This window comes from Salmo salar, chromosome 06 (genome assembly GCF_965601325.2).
Source record: "Salmo salar chromosome 06, fSalSal1, whole genome shotgun sequence".
NCBI classification, from domain to species: Eukaryota; Metazoa; Chordata; class Actinopteri; order Salmoniformes; family Salmonidae; genus Salmo; species Salmo salar.
In genome coordinates this window covers 39,168,946-39,195,035 of record NC_138296.1, presented here as the reverse complement: position 1 = coordinate 39,195,035, position 26,090 = coordinate 39,168,946, and the positions used below count along the sequence as shown (strand labels likewise).

At 46.4% G+C, this 26,090-nt stretch overlaps 1 protein-coding gene across 11 annotated transcripts in view; it reads left to right on the top strand.

The window, feature by feature from the left end:
• The window catches only part of LOC106607174 (myocardin-related transcription factor A), a 48,659-nt gene extending 23,653 nt beyond the window's left edge, over positions 1–25,006 (top strand). For 2 of the 11 annotated variants that reach the window (XM_014203833.3, XM_014203836.3), the window contains 15 exons: positions 1,133–1,198; positions 13,805–13,860; positions 14,017–14,092; positions 14,323–14,538; positions 18,406–18,683; positions 18,829–19,082; positions 19,192–19,357; positions 19,456–19,908; positions 20,029–20,844; positions 20,990–21,199; positions 21,308–21,424; positions 21,794–21,943; positions 22,048–22,137; positions 22,285–22,342; positions 22,443–25,006. In XM_014203833.3, coding sequence (XP_014059308.2) covers positions 1,133–1,198; positions 13,805–13,860; positions 14,017–14,092; positions 14,323–14,538; positions 18,406–18,683; positions 18,829–19,082; positions 19,192–19,357; positions 19,456–19,908; positions 20,029–20,844; positions 20,990–21,199; positions 21,308–21,424; positions 21,794–21,943; positions 22,048–22,137; positions 22,285–22,342; positions 22,443–23,038 — 3,602 coding nt within the window. In that variant the 3' untranslated portion in view covers positions 23,039–25,006. Of the gene's footprint in view, positions 1–764; positions 918–1,132; positions 1,199–10,504; positions 10,624–13,804; positions 13,861–14,016; positions 14,093–14,322; positions 14,539–18,405; positions 18,684–18,828; positions 19,083–19,191; positions 19,358–19,455; positions 19,909–20,028; positions 20,845–20,989; positions 21,200–21,307; positions 21,425–21,793; positions 21,944–22,047; positions 22,138–22,284; positions 22,343–22,442 lie in introns of those variants that run through there. The other 9 variants (XM_014203840.3, XM_045720464.2, XM_082976554.1 and 6 more) reach the window with 9 other exon arrangements.
• Positions 25,007–26,090: the final 1,084 nt, after the last annotated feature.

Here is a 26,090-nt window from a genome sequence, read left to right as displayed (position 1 = left end):
TGGTCAGAGATGTGAAAAACCACAGAGGCTTAGCTCAGAGAGAGACGGAGACCATGAGAAAGAAGTCACACATCGCCCACACTGATCTCACTCTGACCTATTAGTCAGAATACTTCCCTGTGGTTCCCATGAAGGCAGCAGACCAGCTACAAACACAACTACCTCAGGAGGTGCACACAAGCATCACTTTGTGTACAGTACAATGGACTGGTCCAACAATCATACTCTCACACATGAACACCAGGCCACATACTGTATGGCTATGTAGTATACTGTAACAGCTTAACTTCCCCTCACATGTACAGTATCACATCTCTAATTTCATGAAAACTGCTTATGCGTGTACTGACAATGTAGGTTTACTTTACTTCACATCTGACAGGAATCACTTACATGAGTCCACTCAGCTCGCTGTGGCTGAAGTGTAAACACTGGATAGCAATGATGATGTGATGAGAACATGGTCTCCATCACTAGCTTTCTGTGTTCCTTCTATAGGCTTGGTCCAGCTGAGATTAGGCAGCTGTTAGCGAGACACATTTATTCGTGTCATACACATTTAGTCAGTACAGAAGTGTTACCATTTATCTGTACATATACTCCTCTCAATATAACAACTCATTCTATTTTGAATTGTGAATGTGGGCCTTCCTGTTTTTACAAGTCCTCTGTGCATTAGCATTGTTCAAGCCATGCGGAAGTGTCACTCTCTCTATCTCTCTCTGTGTGGTAGAAGTTGTCAAAACGCGACAACCCGGCTGCTGTTTGAGTGTAGAAACAGGAAGCGCGTGTGTGTGTGTGTGACAGGGACCATCTGCCTGCTATTTCTCCTCCCTGCCTCTGATAACCTCTGTATCGGTTGTCAGACGACTCTGTGGGAGGGAGAGAGGAGAGAGCAAGGGCCAAAAGAGCAGTGAGTAGGTTACTCTTCAACTCTTGGCTTCTACCTCCCAGAAAGATACACTATATTAATTTACAACAGGGCTGTAACCGGCCTTGTATTTCCTCCCAAGGAGAAGAGCACGGAACGGAAACTGACTTTAGGGCGTTTGGGTTTTCACTTTTGGTTGTTGCCCTTGCTGGTTCTGTCTGTAGTGTACTCACCTGACCTCTTGCTGTCCCTCTTATGCAGTGCTCCAGCTCAAACTCCAGCAGAGACGGACCCGTGAGGAACTGGTCAGTCAGGGGATCATGCCACGTAAGTAACACTCTCTTGTCCGTCAAACTACCTCATCCCCAAACAAATCTCCCCTTCCTCTAGCTGCTACCTCACCTCATTAGCTTGCTTTTCAAAGTGAATGGATAGTTTGTTGACCTAACCTCACGCCCATAAGAATCAGTAAAGCTACTCCATTGCGGTCACCTCACTTGTTTCATAACAGGCACTTAATATACAACAGTATAGTATCTTACATGGCTATACGCATCTCAATGCTTTGCTTCATGTTCTAAGGTTCTAGGGATCCTGATGATTTATGCATGTGGTTAAATCGTCGCCGTCTTTTTTCTGAGAAATGTCGTTGTCAGTCTTCAAAGTGGATCGAGCTCCTTCCTCTGCTTCTGACTTGTGAATGCTAAACTCAGTCAGTGTGTACTGGGGCCTGTGCATTTAATTCATTGCCACATTTAATTTTGAGCTGTTACACTTGTTCTTTTCATTGCACAGTCAATGAATGTTTACATTGCTAAGATAGACTTCCTCTCTGTTTCACACTAGTTAGTTCCAGGAACCTCTTTTTTAACCAATTTACATCCTCTAACTATATTTAGTACAATATCAGAATACGCCACAGAACACATTCTGTTTGGTGTAAAATGTATGACATTTGGTGTCAACATAGTAAACACAGATGACCTGTTCTAAGCCCAAATATGCCAAATATATGATTCAACTCATTGTTTGTGAACTACAGCTGTTTCTGTATTGTACTATATTTAGTCTTTGGACACATGGGGTTACTGTTTTTTTACACATTTCATGATTAAAGTCATGTAAATATGTTCAAATTATCAGATCTTAATAGTTATATAGATTGCCTGGACCTTATATTAGGGATGCACGATATATCGGTGAACATATCGTAATTGGCCGATATTAGCTAAAAATGCCGGTATTGGCCGATGTCTAGTTTAACGCCCAATGTACAAAACCAATGTCAAAGCTGACGTGCATACCTATATAACGAAGGTACATGACGTAATGACAACACGTGAAATGTTGCGCTATACATGCAACACGGCATTCCTAAACTAGCCCACAATGTCTGCTGTGTTGATCGAGCAGTCAAGCAGTCATTTGCAAGAGTAACAACATTTCAGCGAGACAACTCGAAGGCGAAATCCATTCAAGCCAAGATAATGTAATTCATTACCCTTGACAATCAACCGTTCTCTGTCGTGGGTGATGTTTGGCTTTCGCCGACTGGTCAAGCACCGGTTTACACTACCAAGTGCGCTATTTTTCAGACGTTGCCCTACCGGAGTTACACAGTAATAGCGTCACTGCTATTAGCTTCATGACATGCATACTATGGAACGCCGTTTGGGTCTTTGCGTGTCAAAAAAGATAGTAGCACTGTCAAAGCTGTACAAAAAAATCATAATCTCCTTTGTTTTGTTGACGTTGAGTGTGAGGTTATTTTCCTGACCTCACCTCCTCCCTGTAGGCCGTCTCGTCATTGTTGGTAATCAAGCCTACCACTGTAGTGTCGTCTGCAAACTTGATGATTGAGTTGGAGGCGTGCATGGCCACGCAGTCATGGGTGAACAGGGAGTACAGGAGAGGGCTGAGAACGCACCCTTGTGGGGCCCCAGTGTTGAGGATCAGCGGGGTGGAGATGTTGTTTCCTACCCTCCTACCCTCACCACCTGGAGGCGGCCCGTCAGGAAGTCCAGGACCCAGTTGCACAGGGCGTGGTCGAGACCCAGGGTCTCGAGCTTAATGACGAGTTTTGGGGGTACTATGGTGTTAAATGCTGAGCTGTAGTCGATGAACAGCATTCTTACATAGGTATTCCTCTTGTCCAGGTGGGATAGGGCAGTGTGATTGCGATTGCATCGTCTGTGGACCTATTGGGGCGGTAAGCAAATTGGTGTGGGTCCAGGGTGTCCGGTAGGGTGGAGGTGATATGACCCTTGACTAGTCTCTCAAAGCACTTCATGATGACGGAGGTGAGTGCTAAGGGGCGATAGTCATTTAGCTCAGTTACCTTAGCTTTCTTGGGAACTGGAACAATGGTGGCCCTCTTGAAGCATGTGGGAACAGCAGACTGGGATAAGGATTGATTGAATATGTCCGTAAACACACCAGCCAGCTGGTCTGCGCATGCTCTGAGGACGCGGCTAGGGATGCCGTCTGGGCCGGCAGCCTTGCGAGGGTTAACACGTTTAAATGCTTACTCACGTTGGCTGCGGTGAAGGAGAGCCCGCAGGTTTTGGTAGCGGGCCGTGTCGTTGGCAATGTATTGACCTCAAAGCGAGCAAAGAAGTTGTTTAGTTTTTCTGGGAGCAGGACATCGTGGTCCGCGACGGGGCTGGTTTTCTTTTTGTAGTCCGTGATTGACTGTAGACCCTGCCACATACCTCTCGTGTCTGAGCCGTTGAATTGCGACTCTACTTTGTCACTATACTGACGCTTAGCTTGTTTTATTGCCTTGCAGAGGGAATGGCTACACTGTTTGTATTCGGTCACGTTACCGGTCGCCTTGCCCTGATGAAAAGCAGTGGTTCGTGCTTTCAGTTTTGCACGAATGCTGCTGTAACAGTGTAGGTTCCGTCCCTCTCTTCGCCCCAACCCGGGCTCGAACCATATTAGCGCGCACCACCGCTAACTAACTAGCCATTTCACATCGGTTACACTGCCACCAATCCACGGTTTCTGTTTGGGGAAGGTTTTAATAGTTGCTGTGGGTACAACATCACCGATGCACTTGCTAATAAACTCGCTCACCAAATCAGCGTATTCGTCAATGTTGTTGTCCGACGCTATGCGGGAACATATCCCAGTCCACGTGATCGAAGCAATCTTGAAGCGTGGAATCAGATTGGTCGACCAGCGTTGAACAGACCTGAGCATGGGCGTTTCCTGTTTTAGTTTCTGTCTATAGGCTGGGAGCAACAAAATGGAGTCGTGGTCAGATTTTCCGAAAGGAGGGCGGGGCAGGGCTTTGTATGCGTCGCGGAAGTTAGACTAACAATGGTCCAGGATTCTTTTCCTCCTGGGTAGCGCATTCGAAATGCTGATAAAACTTGTTTTCAGATTAGCCTTGTTAAAATCCCCAGCTACAATGAATGCAGCCTCAGCATATGTGGTTTCCAGTTTACATAGAGTCAAATGAAGTTCATTCAGGGCAATTGATGTGTCTGCTTGGGGGGGATGTATACGGCTGTGATTATAATCGAAGAGAATTCTCTTGGTAGATAATGCGGTCGACATTTGATTGTAAGGAATTCTAGGTCAAGTGAGCAAAAGGACTCGAGTTCCTGTATGTGGTTATGATCACACCACGTCTCGATAATCGTAAGGCATACCCCCTGGCCTTCTTCTTACCACAGAGATGTTTGTTTCTGTCTGCGCAATGCGACAAGAAATCAGGTGGCTGTACCGACTCCGATAGCGTGTCTCGAGTGAGCCACGTTTCCGTGAAACAAAGAAAGTTACAATCTCTGTCTCTCTGGAAGGCAACCCTTGCTCGGATTTCGTCTACCTTGTTGTCAAGAGTCTGGACGTTGGCGAGTAGTAAACTCGGGAGCGGTGCGCGATGTGCTCGTCTACGGAGCCTGACCAGAAGACCACTTCTTCTGCCCCTCCTGCGGCACCGTTGTTTTGGAGCGCCGGCTGGGATCCGATCCATTGTCCTGGGTGGTGATCCAAACAGAGGATCTGCTTCAGGAAAGTCGTATTCCTGGTCGTAATGTGGTTAAGTTGACGTTGCTCTTATATCCAAAAGTTCCTCCCGGCTGTATGTGATAAAACTTAAGATTTCCTTGGGTAACAATGTAAGAAATAATACATAAAAAAAACAAAATACTGCATAGTTTCCTGAGAATGCCAAGCGAGGCGGCCATCTCTGTCGGCGCCGGATGTAGGGTCCGACCACCATTAATCAAATAAGAACTGTCTTATAAATTAGGGTTATTTTAGATGATGACACCTAGCTATATAGTTAGCTAGCTAACTATTGTCGTGTTATTTGACGTGTATCTTTTTGACACGCAAAGACCCAAACGGCATTCCATAGAAATCCCGGTTGAGAATGAAACAACTGAACAAATGAACAACGAAACAGCAAGTAAGTGAAAGAAATAGGTTTTGATTATGTTTTACTGGTAATGGGGACATACGTAAATGCCAACGAAATATATTTTCGGTCAGTTGTTTGTGTAACCTTTTATTTAACTAGGCAAGTCAGTTAAGAACAAATTCTTATTTACATTAACGGCCCGGATGACGCTGGGCCAATTGTGCGCCGCCCTATGGGACTCCCAATCACGGACGGTTGTGATACAGCCTGGATTCAAACCAGGGACTGTAGTGACGCCTCTTGCACTGAGATGCAGTGCCTTAGACCGCTGCGTCCGTGTGTGTGTGTGTTAACTATTTAACTGTACTAGAATGCTTAAAAGGCAGCAAAAAAATTGTATATCAGTTATCGGTATTGTTTTTTTTTTTTTTTTGCAAGGATATATTGGTATCCAATATTGATATCCAAAAATATTGGATATCGGTATCGGCCAAAAATGTAATATCGGTGCATCATATATACAAAAGTATCTTTGCTGACAGGTGTATAACATCGAGCATAAACAACTATACAATCTCCATAAACAAACATTGGCAGTAGAATGGCCTTACTGAAGAGCTCAGTGACTTTTAACGTGGCACCGTCATAGTATGCCACCTTTCCAACAAGTCAGTTCGTCTAAGTTCTACCCTGCTAGAGCTGACTCGGTCAAGTGTAAGTGCTGTTATTGTAAAATATAAACTTCTAAGCGCAACAACGACTCAGCCGCTAAGTGGTAGTTCACACACGCTCACAGAACGGGACCGCTGAGTGCTAAAGTGCGTAGCACGTAAAAATAATCTGTCCTCGGTGAGAATGCTACTTGCCCGAATGCATAGTGCCAACTGTGAAGTTTGGTGGAGGAGGAATAATGTTCATGGTTTGGTCTAGGCCCCTTAGTTGCTGTGAAGAGAAATCTTAATGCTACAGCATATAATGACATTATAGACAATTCTGTGCTTCCAACTTTCTGGCAACAGTTTGCGGAAGACCCTTTCCTGTTTCAGCATGACAATGCCCCCGTGCATAAAGCGAGGTTTCGTGAAGAAATGGTTTGATGAGATCGGTGTGGAAGAACTTGACTGGCCTGCACAGAGCCCTGACCTAAACCCCATTGAATTGGGATGAATTGGAATGCAGACTGCGAGCCATGCCTAATCACCCAACATCAGCCACAAGACCTCACTAATGCTCTTGTGGCTGAATGGAAGCAAGTCCCCGCAGCAATGTTCCAACATTTAGTGGAAAACCTTTCCCAGAAGAGTGGAGGCTGTTATAGCAGCAAAGGGGGGACCAACTCCATATTAATGCCCATGATTTTGGAATGAGATGTTTGACGAGCAGATGTCCACATATACAGTGCATTCAGAAAGTATTCAGACCCCTTGACTTTCTCCACATTTTGTTACGTTACAGCCTTATTATAAAATGGATTAAAACAATTGTTTCCCTCATCAATCTACACAATACCCAATTTATTCAAAATAAAACCGGAAATATCTCATTTACATAAGTATTCAGACCCTTTACTCAGTACTTTGAAGCACCTTTGGCAGTGATTACAGCCTTGGGTATGACGCTACAAGCTTGGCACACCTGTATTTGGGGAGTTTCTCCCATTCTTCTTTGCGGAGCCTCTCAAGCTCTGTCAGGTTGGATGGGGAGCGTCGCTACACAGCTATTTTCAGGTCCAAAAAGTGCTGTAACTTCTTAACAGTTCACCCGATATGGATGAAAATATCCTCAAGTGAAAGCTGACAGTCTGCACTTTAACCGTATAGTCATTTGTATCATTTCAAATCCAAAGTGCTGGAGTATAGAGCCAAAATAAGAAAACATGCTTCACTGTCCCAATAATTACGGAGGGCACTGTATATACAGTACCAAAAATTAAGATCTGATCACTTGAACAAGACATTAACCCCATGTGTCCAAAGGCTAAATATAGAACAATATCAAAACCTCATATTGTAGACAAATGCTTTGGCCGGTAAAAAATGTCCATCAGTAAGCTCAGAGAACAAGTGTACCAAAGGAAATGATACATTTCCATTATGGACATGAATGGGTTCAATCTGATTGGGTTTATGAGTAATAAACCAGTAGCAGACATGTTTTTCGTTGGCATTTCATTCATTGAGGATGCATGATCCTCCTCCTCCTCAGGGTTTTGAACCGCCAATAGAATACTTTCTCTCTTCACTTTCAAATCTCTATTTGGCCCAGTAAAGGAAATGCACATGTACTAACAATACTCTCTATGCATTGCAAGTTGTTCATATTTACAGTACACTGCCTAGTATTACAGGAACAGAACACTATTATAAATTGCTCACATATTTTCCTTGTTCTGTAGGGAACCACAGAAGGGGTAGGTCTTATGGTTTGACACAGACTACCTTAGTGTTTAGACAAGTATTTAACAATGCGTATTTTCCATGCTTTTGGAGTATTAGAGAAGATACGAATTGAAATCTACTCCTATTAGTAATGTTGCGACAAAGGGTGCCGTTGAATTCAGTCACACTCTGTTCTGACAGTGTGTAGTGGTTGTCAGACCTTGAGTAGGCTAGAGTAGTTATTTGAGTTGTCATCTTCAGTGTCTTCCATCCTTGGGCACTCTTCATGAAGCTTTGCTGGTAACAAGTGAGACGGCACACAGTGTTGTGTGCAGCGGGATTGAATTCAATGTGCGGCCATCAAAAAAAAGGCTTGCATTTCCTTCTACTACGAACAGCCTTGATACGTTAGAATATTTCTTTATTGTGCTTTCCGAGTGGTGAAAATGCAACAGTGTTAGTCAGTCACAGTAGCAGCTTTGTTGGGATGTATTGCTCAACCTTATTATATCTGCTATTGCTGCTTCTCTTTTATGTTTACTTCTCCTTTCTTACGTTGATCAGAAGGGAACCCCGGTCTGCATGGGGCCAGACTAAGCAACAAGACCAGGGTCTCATTCAACATAAGAGAGGGAGGATGTTGGAGAGAGTGCAGAGGGTGAGAGGAGATGGCAGAGAATAGTAGAGGAGAGGGTGAGAGGAGAGGGTGTGAGGAATTGGTAGAGGAGAGGGTGTGAGGAGATGGCAGAGAACAGTAGAGATGGCAGAGGAGAAGGTGTGAGGAGATGGCAGAGGAGAAGGTGTGAGGAGATGGCAGAGGAGAAGGTGTGAGGAGATGGCAGAGGAGAAGGTGTGAGGAGATGGCAGAGGAGCAGGTGTGAAGAGATGGCAGAGGAGAAGGTGTAAGGAGATGGCAGAGGAGAAGGTGTAAGGAGATGGCAGAGAACAGGAGAGGAGAGGCTGTGAGGAGATGGCAGAGAACAGGAGAGGAGAGTCTGTGAGGAGATGGCAGAGAACAGGAGAGGAGAGTCTGTGAGGAGATGGCAGAGAACAGGAGAGGAGAGGCTGTGAGGAGATGGCAGAGAACAGGAGAGGAGAGGAGAGTCTGTGAGGAGATGGCAGAGAACAGGAGAGGAGAGGAGAGTCTGTGAGGAGATGGCAGAGAACAGGAGAGGAGAGTCTGTGAGGAGATGGCAGAGAACAGGAGAGGAGAGTCTGTGAGGAGATGGCAGAGAACAGGAGAGGAGAGGAGAGGCTGTGAGGAGATGGCAGAGAACAGGAGAGGCGAGGAGAGGCTGTGAGGAGATGGCAGAGAACAGGAGAGGAGAGGAGAGGCTGTGAGGAGATGGCAGAGAACAGGAGAGGAGAGGCTGTGAGGAGATGGCAGAGAACAGGAGAGGAGAGGCTGTGAGGAGATGGCAGAGAACAGGAGAGGAGAGGAGAGGCTGTGAGGAGATGGCAGAGAACAGGAGAGGAGAGGAGAGGCTGTGAGGAGATGGCAGAGAACAGGAGAGGAGTGTCTGTGAGGAGATGGCAGAGAACAGGAGAGGAGAGGCTGTGAGGAGATGGCAGAGAACAGGAGAGGAGAGGAGAGGCTGTGAGGAGATGGCAGAGAACAGGAGAGGAGGAGAGGCTGTGAGGAGATGGCAGAGAACAGGAGAGGAGAGGCTGTGAGGAGATGGCAGAGAACAGGAGAGGAGAGGCTGTGAGGAGATGGCAGAGAACAGGAGAGGAGGCTGTGAGGAGATGGCAGAGAACAGGAGAGGAGAGGCTGTGAGGAGATGGCAGAGAACAGGAGAGGAGAGGAGAGGCTGTGAGGAGATGGCAGAGAACAGGAGAGGAGAGTGCTGTGAGGAGATGGCAGAGAACAGGAGAGGAGAGTCTGTGAGGATATGGCAGAGAACAGGAGAGGGAGAGGCTGTGAGGAGATGGCAGAGAACAGGAGAGGAGAGGAGAGGCTGTGAGGAGATGGCAGAGAACAGGAGAGGAGAGGCTGTGAGGAGATGGCAGAGAACAGGAGAGGAGAGGAGAGGCTGTGAGGAGATGGCAGAGAACAGGAGAGGAGAGGCTGTGAGGAGATGGCAGAGAACAGGAGAGGAGAGGAGAGGCTGTGAGGAGATGGCAGAGAACAGGAGAGGAGAGGCTGTGAGGAGATGGCAGAGAACAGGAGAGGAGAGGAGAGGCTGTGAGGAGATGGCAGAGAACAGGAGAGGAGAGGCTGTGAGGAGATGGCAGAGAACAGGAGAGGAGAGGCTGTGAGGAGATGGCAGAGAACAGGAGAGGAGAGGCTGTGAGGAGATGGCAGAGAACAGGAGAGGAGAGGCTGTGAGGAGATGGCAGAGAACAGGAGAGGAGAGGCTGTGAGGAGATGGCAGAGAACAGGAGAGGAGAGGCTGTGAGGAGATGGCAGAGAACAGGAGAGGAGAGGCTGTGAGGAGATGGCAGAGAACAGGAGAGGAGAGGCTGTGAGGAGATGGCAGAGAACAGGAGAGGAGAGGGAAAGAGTAGCAGTCACAGGAAAGGCATTTGTCTGCTAAACGACCACCTGACGGCAGGTGAGTCATCATGTCTACTGACTACTTCCTTCGCTCCCTCTCCTTCTCTTGCTTCCCTCCTGAATACATATTTAACCTCCTAGGTCTGAGTATCAGACCATACTGCAAAATAGGTCGTCCTTGCTGGTACTGTCAGTGTGCAGACAGCCACTTCTCTTTCCTCTCATTCCCTTTTACATTTTTGATGTAGTGCACTTTGTATGGAATAGGGTGCCATTTGGGACACAGTCTCTGTTTTATGCAATCCCAGGGTGACACCACTCCAACCAATCAGAGAGCAGTGTGGAAGTGGTCTCATGTAAAAGCAGTGTTTTTGTTTCAACCACAGATAAAGAGAAGAGCTAAATGAGTGTTAGTGATCACTGCTGACCGGAGGACTGGTTCAATCGGAGGCCTGCAACATTTTCTACTCACCGCCTCAGAGATGCGTACACTACATGACCAAAAGTATGTGGACCTACTTGTTGAACATCTCCTTCCAAAATCATGGGCATTAATATGGAGTTGGTCCCCCCTTTGATGCTGTAACAGCCTCCACTCCTCTGGGAAGATTTTCCACTAGATGTTGGAACATTAATGTGGGGGACTTCAGCCACGAGCATTAGTGAGGTCGGGCACTGATGTTGGGCGATTAGGCCTGGCTCGCAGTCGGCGTTCAAATTCATCCCAAAGGTGTTCATTGGGGTTGAGGTCAGGGCCCTGTGCAGGCCAGTCAAGTTCTTCCACACCGATCTCGACAAACCATTTCTGTATGGAACTCTTTGTGCATGGGTGCGTTGTCGCATTGTCATGCTAAAACAGGAAAGGGCCTTCCCCAAACCATTGCCACAAAGTTGGAAGCACAGAATCGGCTGAAATGTCAGCGCTTCAGCACTCGGCGGTCCTGTTCTGTGAGTTTGTATGGCCTACCACTTCGCGGCTGAACCATTGTTGCTCCTAGACGTTTCCACTTCACAATAACAGCACTTATAGTTGACTGAGGCAGCGCTAGCAGGGCAGAAATTTGACAAACTGACTTGTTGGAAAGGTGGCATCCTATGACGGTGCTAGGTTGAAAGTCACTGAGCTCTTCAGTAAATCTATTCTGCTGCCAATTTTTCTCTATGGAGATTTTATACACCTATCAGCAACGGGTGTGGCTGAAATAGTCCACTAATTTGAAGGAGTGTCCACATACTTTTGTATAAATAGTGTTCAGCCAATTGGCTCTTTGTCCAGACAAACATTAGCCTGAATGTGCACTGTTGGGTGGATAACATAACATTCTAGGACGTTGGCTAACAGTCATACGTTTGCTTACGCACATTGTTACGAGTGTATGAAAATGAATTACTAAGTCAAGATAATGGGATTTTCCATAGCGTATACTGTACGCTCTAACCTAGAAAACAGTGAAGCATATTCAGGACGCGCACACTCATGTCTCTGTGGAGAGAAATGTAGATTTTTACAATTTGAAGCATTTGTCTAATTCAAGATAACAATGAAACGCATTGTCAAGCCTTCAATTACAGGAATCAAAATTACCTTTTAAAATAGAATAGATACTTTATTGTCCATTTTGGACAGTTTAATGACGCTTGATTATTGTTTTGTATGATTGACATGAGCTGTTTTTATTAGATGGCTGTTATAGCTAGTGATATCACATACCGAGTATTCAATTAAATAACAATCATGACTGTTTCTCATGGTTGGAATCATTTAACAGTATTTGTGCGACTGCATGCGTGGTTAGCCGGCTGTGGTGTAAGGGTGTGTTTGTGTCACACTGTGTGAACCTGGGCTATAATAAGCAGACCTGGTGATATCCTACCTTGCATGTTATTTATATCCACTTTAAGACACAGGGTGCTGCTACTAGTAAAACTGCAGAGAAGACGTGATCCACACACCATCATGCATGAAACACTCGTCCTCACGCTCACAGATGCACTTAGGTGACTCTCGTTATTCTGCATGCATAAATCCATCACGGTCCATGATGTTCATAAGCTTAGCCACAGATGCAGACACAGTCAGTCCATTTAGGAGCGCAGGGATGGACTGAGAAGAATTCTTTCACCATGTACATTTCTTTAGTGGCGAGTGGTCAGGATGTACAGTGTTTTGCTCAAGAGGCTAGATATATTTCGCAGTCATGTTGGTTGATTATTTGGTGAAGGAAGGTTCAGGAAACACTTTCAACAATGAATACCTAATTAATATTGCATTAAAGAAGATTAGGGTGCTATGCTATGAGAATATGAGAGCAACAGCAATTATTGTTTTATTATCTTTCATTAAATTCAATTAGAAGGTGTAATTGAGGGTCATTTTGTTCAGCCCATACTGATTGGTTACATAATGGGGTGTTGTGACTAGAAGGAAGGGGAGGAAGCCAGACAGGAAGTGAAAAAAGAGAGTGAAAGTGGGGTTCATGTACAGGTAGTTGCACAGACAAACACCCAGCATCAGACTAAACACATTCAACTCCACTATAAAAACACAACAACAGACTTCAACCAGATGTAAACTACTCAGGATAACACCTAACTCTCAAAGGCCTCCTGACTTCAGATCCTGGAATGGCTCTTTGATGTTGTCAGCACAATGCCTCGTTAATGAAGGGGGCTGTGCTTTTTACTGGTTGGCTCTCCTCTGTGTCTTCCTCACTTAAACACCCACAGCCCCCGAGAGCCGCCCCCTTCCATTACAATAGTTGGATTTTCAAATCAACCCCCGAGGAAGAATAATCAAACGTTTGAGATGGCTGTAGCGTAGCAGGGCCGTTACATGTTATAACTGCTACGTAGTAGTCCCTCTTGTACCCTAACAGCAGGGCAGTGTGTCAGCAGCGAGCGGGTTGGAGGCCGGTGATGCAGGCGCTCACGCAGATAAATGGGGCTTTTGGCTCTGACCTCATCATCGCCCTCCTGCTCCTCTCTCCTCACTGACAGACTGGCGCGCTGGAACCGCACCGCCCAAGGAGGTCATGTCTTCTTCCAGGAGGCTAGGGGGCACAGGGGTAGAGTCCTAGGGGTGTGTGGGTAACAGTGATGTGCCCATGCTCAATGGGGTGAACTGAGGCTTGTGCCGGTACTATGAGGCTGACCTGCGGCCAACTGACCTGACCCGCCCGGTCAGAACACACACTGTGCATTGCAGGGAGTGAGTGGGAAGGAGAGGGGGGCGGGAGCTAATGTGTGACTGACAATCTAGCTAGCACTCTCTTTATCGCTGTCTCTTGTCTGCTCTGACTGCAGAAACAAGGTACTGAAGGTAGCTATATGATAGCTCAATATACTATACATGCATTATTCTATAGACCGGGAAGCAATATGTAGTGGCTGGAGTAATTCTCAAACAGTGGAAAATCACATTCAGGGAGAACTCTTCGATGTCTCCATTCCATTCCCACCTTGTGACTGTCAGATCATGAAAATGGAAACCTGCTATTTGACTCATGAATGACTAGAGGCATACTGATGTGCTATTGGTTTTGAGTACTCAAGTGTAAAATGTAAAGTACATTATGAAGTCCTTGCCTGGTACATGAGGGCATACGTTTCTAGCCACTTGTTTTTTAAACATCAGCGTGAACATACACTTTGCCCTGTTAATGTCCTCTCTCTCTCTCTCTCTCCAGCGCTGAAAAGTCCAGCTGCCTTCCACGAACAGAGACGAAGTTTAGAGCGAGCGCGGGTGAGTTTCTCTTCATACTCCTCTCACTCTTTGTGTTGTCTGTCAGATGAACACTTTTAAACTGACCCTCAATGGTGAACTGGTTAAAAAGTGAATCATTTCTCCCCTTCTCTCTTCCTCTTTTCTCTTTTCTCTTCCTCTTCTCCCCTCTCCCAGACTGAAGACTACCTAAAGAGGAAGATCCGAAGTCGGCCGGAGAGGTCGGAGCTGGTCAGGATGCACATTCTGGAGGGTGAGTTTCTCAGACAGCGCCCCCTCCCTGAGCCATAGGGTGCTACACCTAAAAAAATGTAGGCTATAAAATAAATTCCCTCAATTGTTTGCTCTTCCATTCCATTAGCTGATATTGAGTGCCATAACTATGTAGCTGTGCTGTGTGTGTGCTTTTACCTTTGTATTTGCATCATTACATAAGCATTGAAGTTGAAAGTCACAGCTTTGATTTCCTGGTTCCTGATAAAGATCACGTGCCTGATGGTTGTTGGCTGGCTAACCCGCTGTGTGCTGTGTGTTCAGAGACGTCGGCGGAACCCTCCCTCCAGGCCAAACAACTGCAGCTGAAGAGGGCCCGTCTGGCTGACGACCTCAACGACAAGATCTCCCACCGTCCCGGCCCCATGGAGCTCATTCACAAGAACATCCTGCCTGTACACAGCAGCATCAAACAGGCCATCATAGGTAACTAAAGCAGCAGCATCAAACAGGCCATCATTAGGTAACTAAAGCAGCAGCATCAAACAGAGCCATCATAGGTAACTAAAGCAGCAGCATCAAACAGAGCCATCATAGGTAACTAAAGCAGCAGCATCAAACAGGCCATCATTAGGTAACTAAAGCAGCAGCATCAAACAGAGCCATCATAGGTAACTAAAGCAGCAGCATCAAACAGGCCATCATAGGTAACTAAAGCAGCAGCATCAAACAGGCCATCATAGGTAACTAAAGCAGCAGCATCAAACAGGCCATCATAGGTAACTAAAGCAGCAGCATCAAACAGGCCATCATTAGTAACTAAAGCAGCAGCATCAAACAGAGCATCATAGGTAACTAAAGCAGCAGCATCAAACAGGCCATCATAGGTAACTAAAGCAGCAGCATCAAACAGGCCATCATAGGTAACTAAAGCAGCAGCATCAAACAGGCCATCATAGGTAACTAAAGCAGCAGCATCAAACAGGCCATCATAGGTAACTAAAGCAGCAGCATCAAACAGGCCATCATAGGTAACTAAAGCAGCAGCATCAAACAGGCCATCATAGGTAACTAAAGCAGCAGCATCAAACAGGCCATCATAGGTAACTAAAGCAGCAGCATCAAACAGGCCATCATAGGTAACTAAAGCAGCAGCATCAAACAGGCCATCATAGGTAACTAAAGCAGCAGCATCAAACAGGCCATCATAGGTAACTAAAGCAGCTGCATCAAGCAGACACAGTACCACTCCATATTATGTAGCCACACTAGCAAATTACCTCTCATGATGATCACTACACTATTCTATTTCAACAGCATCAAACAGGTTCTTGTAAGAAGTCCACCATTCCACAAGCCCAATGTTTCCAATTGCCACAATTCACAAATTCGCTCACTAGCGTGACATGAACATCTGCTGAATAAGCAAAAATAGTCCACCCAGTGAAACTCTATATGAAGGTCATCATATGAACTCTGCTCACATCGGACCCAGTCACACGTCATATTAATACTGTGCATCTGTGTGTGTCTCAGTGTATGTGTGTGTATGTACAGTGCATTCGGAAAGTATTCAGACCCCTTGACATTTTGTTACGTTACAGCCTTATTCTAAAATGGATTCAATCTACACACAATACCCCTTGACAGCAAAAACTGTTTTTTAGAAATGTTTGCTAATTTATAAAAAATAAAAAACTGCAATATCACTTTTATATAAGTATTCAGACCCTTTGCTCAGTACTTTGTTGAAGCACCCTTGGCAGTGATTACAGCTTCAAGTCTTCTTGGGTATGACGCTACAAGCTTAGCACTCCTGTATTTGGGGAGTTTCTCCCATTCTTCTCTGCAGATCCTCTCAAGCTCTGTCAGGTTGGATGGGGAGCGTCGCTGCACAGCTATTTTCAGGTTTCTCCATAGATGTTCGATCAGGTTCAAGTCTGGGCTCTGGCTGGCCCGCTCAAGGACATTCAGAGACTTGTCCCGAAGCCACTCCTGCGTTGTCTTGGCTGTGTGCTTAGGTCGTTGTCCTGTTGGAAGGTGAACCTTCGCCCCAGTCTGAGGTCCTGAGCACCCTGGAGCAGGTTTTCATCAAGGATCTCTCTGTGCTTTGCTCCGTTCATCCGTCCCTCAATCCTGACTAGTCTCCCAATCCCTGCCGCTGAAAAACATCCCTACAGCATGCTGCCACCACCATGCTTCACCTTAGGGATGGTGCCAGGTTTCCTCCAGACAGGACGCTTGGCATTCAGGCCAAAGGGTTCAATCTTGGTTTCATCAGACCAGAGAACCTTGTTTTTCATGGTCTGAGAGTCTTTGGGTACCCTTTGGCAAACTCCAAGCGGGCTGTCATGTGCCTTTTACTGAGGAGTGGCTTCCGTCTGGCCACTCTACCATAAAGGTCTGATTGGTGGAGTGCTGCAGAGATGGTTGTCCTTCTGGAAAGTTATCCCATCTCCACAGAGGAACTCTGGAGCTCTGTCAGAGTGACTATTGGGTACTTGGTCACCTCCCTGACCAAGGCCCTTCTCCCCCGATTTGGCTGGGTGGCTAGCTCTAGGAAGCGTCTTGGTGATTCCAAACTTCTTCCATTTAAGAATGATGGAGGCCACTGTGTTTTTAGGGACCAGAAATATTTTGGTACCCTTCCCCAGATCTGTGAATCGACACAATCCTGTCTCTGAGCTCTACGGACAATTCTTTTGACCTCATGCCTTGGTTTTTGCTCTGACATGCACTGTCAACTGTGGAACCTTATATAGACATGTCCAATCAGTTGAATTTACCACAGGTGGACTACAATCAAGTTGTAGAAACATCTCAAGGATGATCAGTGGAAACAGGATGCACCTGAGCTCAATTTCGAGTTTCATAGCAAGGGGTCTGAATACTTATGTAATACGGTGTTTATGTTTAATACATTTGCAAACGTTTCTAAAAACCTGTTTCCGCTTTGTCATTATGGGGTATTGTGTGTACATTGCTGAGATAAAAAAAAAGAAAATTGAATCCATTTTAGAATAAGGCTGTAACATAACAAAATGTGGAAAAAGTCAAGCGTCTGAGTACTTTCCGAATACACTGGAATGCACTGTGTGTGTGTTAAAACGTGTGTGTGTGTTAAACCTCTGCTTGTCCCTCCTGGCCATCTCCTCCAGCCAAAATGAACATATTGATGTTCAAGTTGGTATTCCCCCACCATGCCCATCTAGAAGGGCCTTGCCTGCCTTCAGATGCTTCAAAGCTGCTGCCAAGCATGGAGATATCATTCTTAACCTTAGATATGTATTTACACACACACTGTAAATTCATGACTGTCTGATGAGCAGGGGCCAACCTCATTGCCCACCTCCCCACTGCGGGCCCCTCATGGGTGCAAATTATATTAATCATACTAGTGTTTGTTCGCATTTGTGCATTCACAGTTCACAGAAACATGTTGATTTCAATTTCACACAACACTATAAAATGTGAGGGTGTCAGTTTGTGTGTGTGGGGCTGTGTGTGCGCACGCATCGAGACATGACTTGGCACAGTTGGTTGGATTAGATGTAAAGGAAATGTATTGCCACACCAGAGTTCACATAACAGGTAGTCTCTACTGTGCTGTTAAACCGAGAGATAAATGAGATGATAGAAACTGGATTGATTGCTGTGAAGATGAACGTAAACATGTCTGAGCGTCAGGTTCCAGCATGGTTCAATCTCAGGGGATTGCCCTGGCTGTCGGTGGTTCTTAATAACAACAATCAAATTACAGGCAGTCATATCCACACAGAGAACAGGGACATGACTTAAACCTGTGCTGCTTTCCACACTCTCAGCCACACAAACACACACACAAACGGCGGTGGAAAGGGGAAGCCATCACATGATTGGTTCAGGAAGAGAATGAATCGTATCCCATATTGGTTATTCATCATCTCCCACTGATGGGAAATTAATAGCCAACGGTGCTCACTGAGCGCTCCAATTGCCTGCCATCTGTAAATAAAAGATCCATAATGGTCCTTATCAAAGGCGTGGGGATGTACCAGCCATATACAACGTGATGATAAAGCCCCGGGCCCAGCAGGCCTCCATCTCCCCCTGCTGCCTGCCTGCTGCCACTGCAGGAACCTCTGTTGATGCTGACTGGCTGCTGAGAGAAATGATGGCATGGCTAATGTTGACACAAAAGCCTGGCTTTTTTTTACATGGCTCCCTCACACTACATCACAACAACGATGACTGAACTGTCACTGGTGGCTCATTATTCTACTTTCTCTCACTGTTTATCTCCCTCTTTTTTCCCTCTTCTCTCTTTTCACTCTTTTGTTCTGTCTTCTCTTCATCCCTCTTTCTCTCCCTTAGAGACAGACTTCCCCAAGGTTGCTGGGGAGATATCCTCCTTTGATGAGGACAGTAGTGATACTCTCTCTCCTGATCAGCCCATTGGTCAGGAGTCTCCTCTGGGCCACGCCCCTCTGCCCTCTCCCCCCGACGCCCTAGCTTGCAACAGCACCCCCACACAGTTTCTCACTCAGGTTCCTCCGCCACCCCCTCCTCTTCCTCCCTTCTATGGGCCCTGCCAACCAGTGAAGTTGAGCAATGGGACAGCAGTTCTGAGAGCCGCCCCTGCACTGAACAAGGTTAGTGGCAGCTGTCACGGCTAATTATGAGTATTGTATCAAAGCCCATTGTATTTGTATTATTAGTTTAGCATTACTTCTGTTGTTAACAGTAGACTAGTCCAGTGTTTAATCCACTACGTCTCAATGGTCTTTCCCCCTGCAGTCCCAGCCAAAGCCCACCTCAGAGCGCCCCCCTCAGCGATCCAAGAAGCCCAAGGACAACAAGCCCAAGGTGAGGAAGCTGAAGTACCACCAGTACATCCCCCCAGACCAGAAGGCCGACCACGAGCCGCCCCCTCAGCTGGACTCCACCTACGCCAAGATCCTCCACCAGCAGCAGCTCTTCCTCCAGCTGCAGATCATCAACCAGCAGCAGCAACACTACAACTACCACACCATCCTTCCTGCACCACCCAAGTGAGTGAGTGTGTGTTTGCGCGTGTGTATACAACTGCTTCACATACCCATCCACTCCAGCCTGTATCCTATCCTATCATCGTTTTGACTCTCGTTTTTTTCTCTCCAGACCACAAACAGATCAACCACTTCCCACCAATGGCCCCGCTCCTTCTCCAGCCGTACCCGCCCCCTCGACATCCTCCTCCAGTCAAAGTGCACCAAGCCGGCAGAGTGACACACATGTGGGAGGGGCCACACCAGGTTCTTTGCCTCCTAACCTGGACGACCTGAAGGTCAGTAAAAGCCGTTGCATTTATCAAGAGTTGACTGTGTTGACAAAACCAACTGTGTCTAAACATTTCACATTCTGACACCTTCTTTTGTCCTCCAGGTGGCTGAACTGAAGCATGAGCTCAAACTGCGGAGCTTGCCTGTATCAGGCACCAAGAATGACCTCATCGAGCGGTTGAGGAACTACCAGGCTCAGCAGAACAGTCGTGGTGGTGGTAGTGCAACAACTACAACAGCAGGGGGTGCCACAGGGTCAGGGGCCGGAGCTCCCAAAACCAACCACCCAACACAACAACAACAAAAACAACTACTAAAACAGCAGCAACAGCAACTTTCCCAACACCAGGCCCTGTCCTCTATGGTCCACCAATCAGGAGATGCAGGTGTGGTAACCTTGGCAACCTTCCCATTCATGACCACTGCTCCACAGCAGATCATGCACTTCGGCAGCACTAGCTCCTCCCCGCCTGTCTCTCCTGCCCACTCGGACCGCTCGCTAGCTGGGATGAGCCCAGACGAGACGAGCTGTAATGGAGACGCATTTGGGGAGATGGTAGGTCTCCTTTCTATATCAGATGTGTCCTTACTTAAAAAAAATATATATGCTTTTATAGGGCCCAGATATCAGGTTTTATGGTTTGAATCTTGAGACTACTGTTCTCTTTCCAAATAGGTAAGCTCTCCCCTCACCCAGCTAAGCCTCCATCCCTCCCCCCAGCACCTTGGCACTATCAAAGAGGAGATGAGTGGCTCGACCCCAACAGCCTGCCAGTTCTCCATGGCTGCTCTGCAGAAACGCCTGCAAGTAGCACCCCCGTCTGTGAACAAGGACCAGATGCTGCAGGAGAAGGACAAGCAGATCGAGGAGCTGACCTGCATGCTAAGGCAGAAACAGCGGCTGGTGGAGACCCTGCGCGTCCAACTGGAACAGGGCAAGAGAGGGGGCCGGGACGCCCTCCCAGAACCCCTGGGCCTTGTCAGGGTGAAGGAAGAGCCCCCAGACATACCCAGTATCCCCTCCACATTTTGCCCCAATGCCCGCTCACCGACCCCTTCCCAGTGCCACATGGAGGTCACCAAGATGACCATCAAGCAGGAGGTTGGGGACGTGGAAGAGGCCGTGGAGCCGTCCTTGGAAGCCCCACCTCAGCAGGTGCAGCTGGAGCAGATCCAGGCACAGCAGCGGTCGCAGCTGGAGCAGCTGAAGGTGCAGCAGACGCAGCAGATCAACGCGCTGCAGCTGGCACAGCAGCAGGCCCTGCAGCAGCTGCTCTTACAGCAGAACCAGCAGAATCTGCAGAAACACCGCTCACTGCAGAGGAAGAAGAAGTCCCACAAGCAACAGCTCAAGCAGCAGCAGCAGCAGCTACTGTCCCAACAACAACAGCAGATACAATCAAAGAATCAACAGCTGTTACAGTCAAAGTATCAACAACAGCAGATATTGCAGGCACAACAACAACAACAACAGCAGCTGAAGTCAAAACAGGTCAGTGGCAGTCAAAACAACTCAACGGCTAGTCACAACAAGAGCTGCAGACAGTGACAGCAAAACACATGTGATCCCAGTCAGAATAGTCAGTGTGTCACCTTGTGTTACTCTCTCACTGACTAATGCCTTTGGTCTCTTCCAGGTGTCTCAGATGTTCCTCAATCTGCAGTCGAGCTCCACCACTTCCTTCCCCTTGGATCTCCTCAAGACACACTCCACACCTACCCTGGTGACAGACAGCAACGGCAACCATTTCCTCATCGCACTAACCAATCACTGTGCCGAGAGCCAAGGGAATGATACGCCACAAGGCACTCCACAGGGCAAAGCAACCAATCACATCATACTGCAGGTAAACATTTAAATCCCTGTTTCACTCTCAAACCTAATGTTTTTGTTTAGGGACTCCTTGTGCTGCTTACTTTTCTTCTCACGCTATTTCTCTCCTTGGTCTAACCAGAGACTGCAGTCAACTCCCACCAAGCTGCCCAGCCAATCCCCTCTTCAGTTGTCCAACAGTGACACCCAATCAAAACCGAAAACTCAACCAGGCCTTGTGAAACAGCCAACCAGAAAGGTAAGGGAAAGGTTCTAAAAGCCTGACATGTAGGATGTCCGTTGAACAGTGGTCAATGGAGCCTCAATTATGGTGGTGACTGGCTTGTTGCTAATGTCCCATTAAGTGAGAGAGTCATTCAGAAATGCCTCGGTGACTCCAATAATCGGCTGTGGTATGTGAATTAACAATGTAAAGCCTGTAATACGCTGACAGCATCCTTGATATATATATAAGAGCTGATAACTAATGCAATGTAATAGTGATTATTATTCTGGTAATTACTGTAATGATGTTCCTCATCTTTGTGATTTATGTTTTAAACTCAGAATGAAGCTTTCAGCTCATTTGCATCTCAGCTAATTAAGATTTATCTCCCATTTTGCTTAGGGACAGAAGGCGGGGCTGCAGGTGTCAACCAATCACTCCCCAGGGGTCGCTCTCTCCTTCTCTGCCCCGCCCAATCTCCAGCCTTTCTTCCCCAGTGATGACTCCTCCGCTTCTGAAAAAGACGCCTCCCCCTCTCCTCCAGCTCAAACGGTAATTGTGAACCTGTTAACTTGTACTGTAGCTGCGCTTCTCTAAAGGGACAAGTTAATAGTATACATTTTTAAGACATGAGAACATTGTTGTATTTCCATCAGGAGGATTTGAGTCCAGGTCTTGACCATGAACCCCTGTTCAGCCCTCCTTCTCCCAAACAGACGCCCTCCCCTAACCCACCGGATGACAAGGTAACCCACGCCGCCTGGTTGTTTCTATGTTTGTGTCTCAGAGGTCTCATTATGGACAACCATGCCGAGACTCTTGCTCTTTTGTATTCACCTCTCAACTCAGTGGCTGTGTCACGTTTTACTATTCTCCCTGTGTCTTGCTCCCAGGATAATGGATCCACCCAGCATATGGACGACCTCTTCGACATCCTGATTCAGACAGGAGGTGAGTGTTGAATGCCGATAGAAGGAGAACTCCTCCTGGTTTCCTGATTCAATATTTGTCTCCTACTGGTTGACATTTCTTCTCTCTCCTCCTCTCCCAGAAATCTCAGCCACCTTCAAACCAGCGCCCGACCCTTCCCTGGCGCGACTGCGCCCCAACACCCCTTCCCCTTCCCACTCCCAGGCCCCCTCCCCTCTCCAGCTGCAACTCCACTTCTCGCCCTCCACCCCTCCTGAACCCGAGACCCCCCAGCCAGGCCCAGGGGAGGAGGTGGAGCTGCAGGCACCGGCCACCGTTGATCAGGACGTAAGCAACACAGGAAATGGACGTCTGGAGGACTTCTTGGAGAGCACCACGGGCAAACCCCTCCTGGGTGTGGAGCCTGGCGGGCCCCTGACCCTGATTGACGACCTTCACAGTCAAATGCTGAGCACCCCCAGCATCCTGGACCACACATCCTCGCCCATGGACACCTATGAGCTGTCGGGCTACACGGCCAACCCCCCTGGCCTGGACTTCGGAGACCATGCCCTGGACAGCATGGACTGGCTGGATATCACCATGGGAGGGGCGAGCAACGAGATTGCAGGGCTCGCCCCACTGGGTCCCCTGGGCCCCCACACGCCCCCCAGCGTCTTCTCAGCAGACTTTCTGGACAGTTCAGACCTGCAGCTCCACTGGGACTCCTGCTTATAGCCCTGGACAGTCTTAGTGTCATCCACACAGATGGATGATGATGTTACATTGTAAAACTCTCTTTTCTCAACGTACGGTACAACAACTCAAAAACACACTGGCTCTACTGCACTCTGAACTCAGTCCCTCTTACTGACTATCACTTTGATAGATTTCTTATGTTCTATAAGGCAGGCCCTCTTACACACGTAGCTTAACAACCCCTGTGGACCGTAGTTGATGATGCGCCTTCATCTGAGCCTGTCAGCAGCTTACCGTAGCTACCCATCTAGACTATTGTCTACGTTTATTATTGCCCTTAGTAGTATTAGTAATAGTATGGAGATATTGGAACAATGTTGAACCAGTAATGTGAGAACAAGACGATAATCACGTCTGTCTATCAGCTTTAGGGTTAAAAAAACCACAACCTACTTATTTTCATGAGAACTTTAGAGGAGATGATCAGGGAAGCCAAGGTGAAGGAGAATCAAGTAGCTGTTTGTTAGCGTGAATGCATGCAGGAGTCAGACCATGGCTCCAGTGTAGCAGTCTGGTGAGCGCAGCTCTGGCTGAGTAGGAGAACTGCAGGAGGAGCCTGGTACAGAGGAGAGACACACAGACAGATATTTGACTATGATATATATTTTTTCCCATAATATGGGATGTATTTTGGAATATATTTGAAAATGCCAGGAAACATGATTTCATGTTTTAGAACACGTGGTCTCACTCGCTTAACTTTAATGATGTTGCTCTAGAATATTATGACGGACGTGATAGGATTTGATAAAAATGAGAACCGGCTTTTTTAACGGAGGTATTGCTGCTACGTAAGTGTACTTTATCTCCCTTGGACGTAGGTTCATTTTCATAGACGCGCTGGACTATATGTCAGCCAGTACTGTAGCTAAAGTAAGTTAGGGTTAAGAGATTGCAAAGACGGAAATGTTTGTTTCATTTTAACCTATATAAGCAATTAAGTATGCAGAGATGACGTGTTTCGTGTATGCTGTAGTCCACTCCATCAATTATAGTGATGCCTACTGAACCAGGAGCTGCAGTGGTGAACCACGAATGTTGTGTTATTATTTTGGGTGCCACTTAACATCAGGACTGTATTATTATTAATATGTACTGTATCAGTACCTTTGCCAAACAATTTATTAATAAAGTCCTCCCTATAAATTCTTGCTGTAATATACCAATTTAGACACTGAAAATGTATTATAATGCACAGTTCTTTTTTTGACTTGACAGTGTTATTCCATTTTAGGCAATGGAGCACTACGAAGTACACGGTTTACTGTGACAAATTCTGTTAACAGTGTGAACTCTCTATCCGGAGTTAGAAAACCTATTTTGTATTACATTGAATCTTTATTTAACTAAGCAAGTCAGTTAAGAACAAATTCTTATTTACACTGACGGCCTTTCCCGGCCAAACCCGGACGACGCTGGGCCAATTGTGTGCCGCCCTATGGGACTCCCGATCATGGCCGGATGTGATACAGCCTGCATTTGCACGGCCTCAGACTCGCAATCATACAACACTGCACACACACATCTGCACATGCTCAATTTTGAGCATCGCTAGCTTGTTTGAATGGATTATCCTTGCATATCACCACAAAGATACATTCAAGATATGCTTCTCTCTCACTTCTCCTGTGTGTGTGTTTGTGGTGGGGGCGGACAGGCAGTTTCTGTCCAGTATATCCTCCTCTTTGACTTTTTACCCTTATGGTGGCCTGACTGGTGCTGTTGAATGGAAAACCCTCCATGGTAGAGAGATTGTAGACCAGTCAGCCCCGATCTGCTGTATTAGGGATTCTGAAATGCTCCATTTTAAGTTGTCAACACTTGAGGGATTTGGGGATTGCTCTGGGGAGGGAAACTGGTTGGGCTTCTTCATGATTTGGACATTTTTATGTATATATATATAATTTTTTTTTAGAAAAGTAATTGATTAAATTTAAATTTGATAAATTGTGGTTTACAGCGTGGATGTTTGGGGGTCACAGCATGGAATGAGGGTTGGAGATGAACATTTTGAAACAGCAGATACTGTGAAGTAATCATTTAGCACCAGAATCCCCCTAGAGCAGGTTTCTCTAACTGGTGGCCCGTGTCCCGAATTTGGCCAGTGGGTGATTTTATTTGGCCCCCCAAATTTTCTGAGTAAAATACAATATATAATTGTTTGGACATAAAAGACTAAAAACACGAGCAAATCTGCTTCGTTATTTTAATTTTGGAAGTCTGTTCCAAAGAATACCCATGCATAAGAGAGATACAGTATGTGTTCATATACAAATGTATGCACGATTTGAAATGATTACATCTGTTTTGTCATATATTTGTAAATATGTTCCAGCCCCCTGACCATCTACTCAATAAAAAATTGGTCTGCAGCTGAATCTAGTTGATGATCCCTGCTCTAGAATGACCAAACTACTGTATTACAACTAGCCCATAGATATAGACCCTGCTTTGCAACTGCCCACTTTCATGTGCTCACTTTTTTTTGTCTGTGTGTCTGCAGGTATACTGACGAGGAGGAACACAAAGGTATATACAATTGGTATCGGTTTTCCACATGTTATGTAGATCACATGTATCATCTTTGTATACATTATTTTATTTAATGCTTTCTCGAAACCTTACAGGACTCACAGCAGCCATCGTCCTCTTCCCTTACCTCTTCAATGAAGATCCAAGGGGCTTCTGGACACTTGTCAAAACTGAACTCTTTCAATAAGCAGTTCATATTTCTTTTTGTTTAATTAACCAATCTGGAACCCCAATTAATTTTCCGGCCAATTTTCAAAGTTAATCTGTTTTAAGCTTTTATTTTCTCAGTGAAGAAGTGTCCCGTCTTTTCAGTTTAATTCCTCTTGCTACTTTATTCCTGACTGTAATTGAAGCTGGAACAATAGTGTGCAGCTCTCTGAGTATTGAGTAAGGTACTTTATTCCTGCCAACTAATTGAAAACGTCACTCAAGACCCCCTGCCGCCCCATCCACCCACATGCCCCCTCCCATCCCACTTAAGTTGTTCCGGATGCATCCA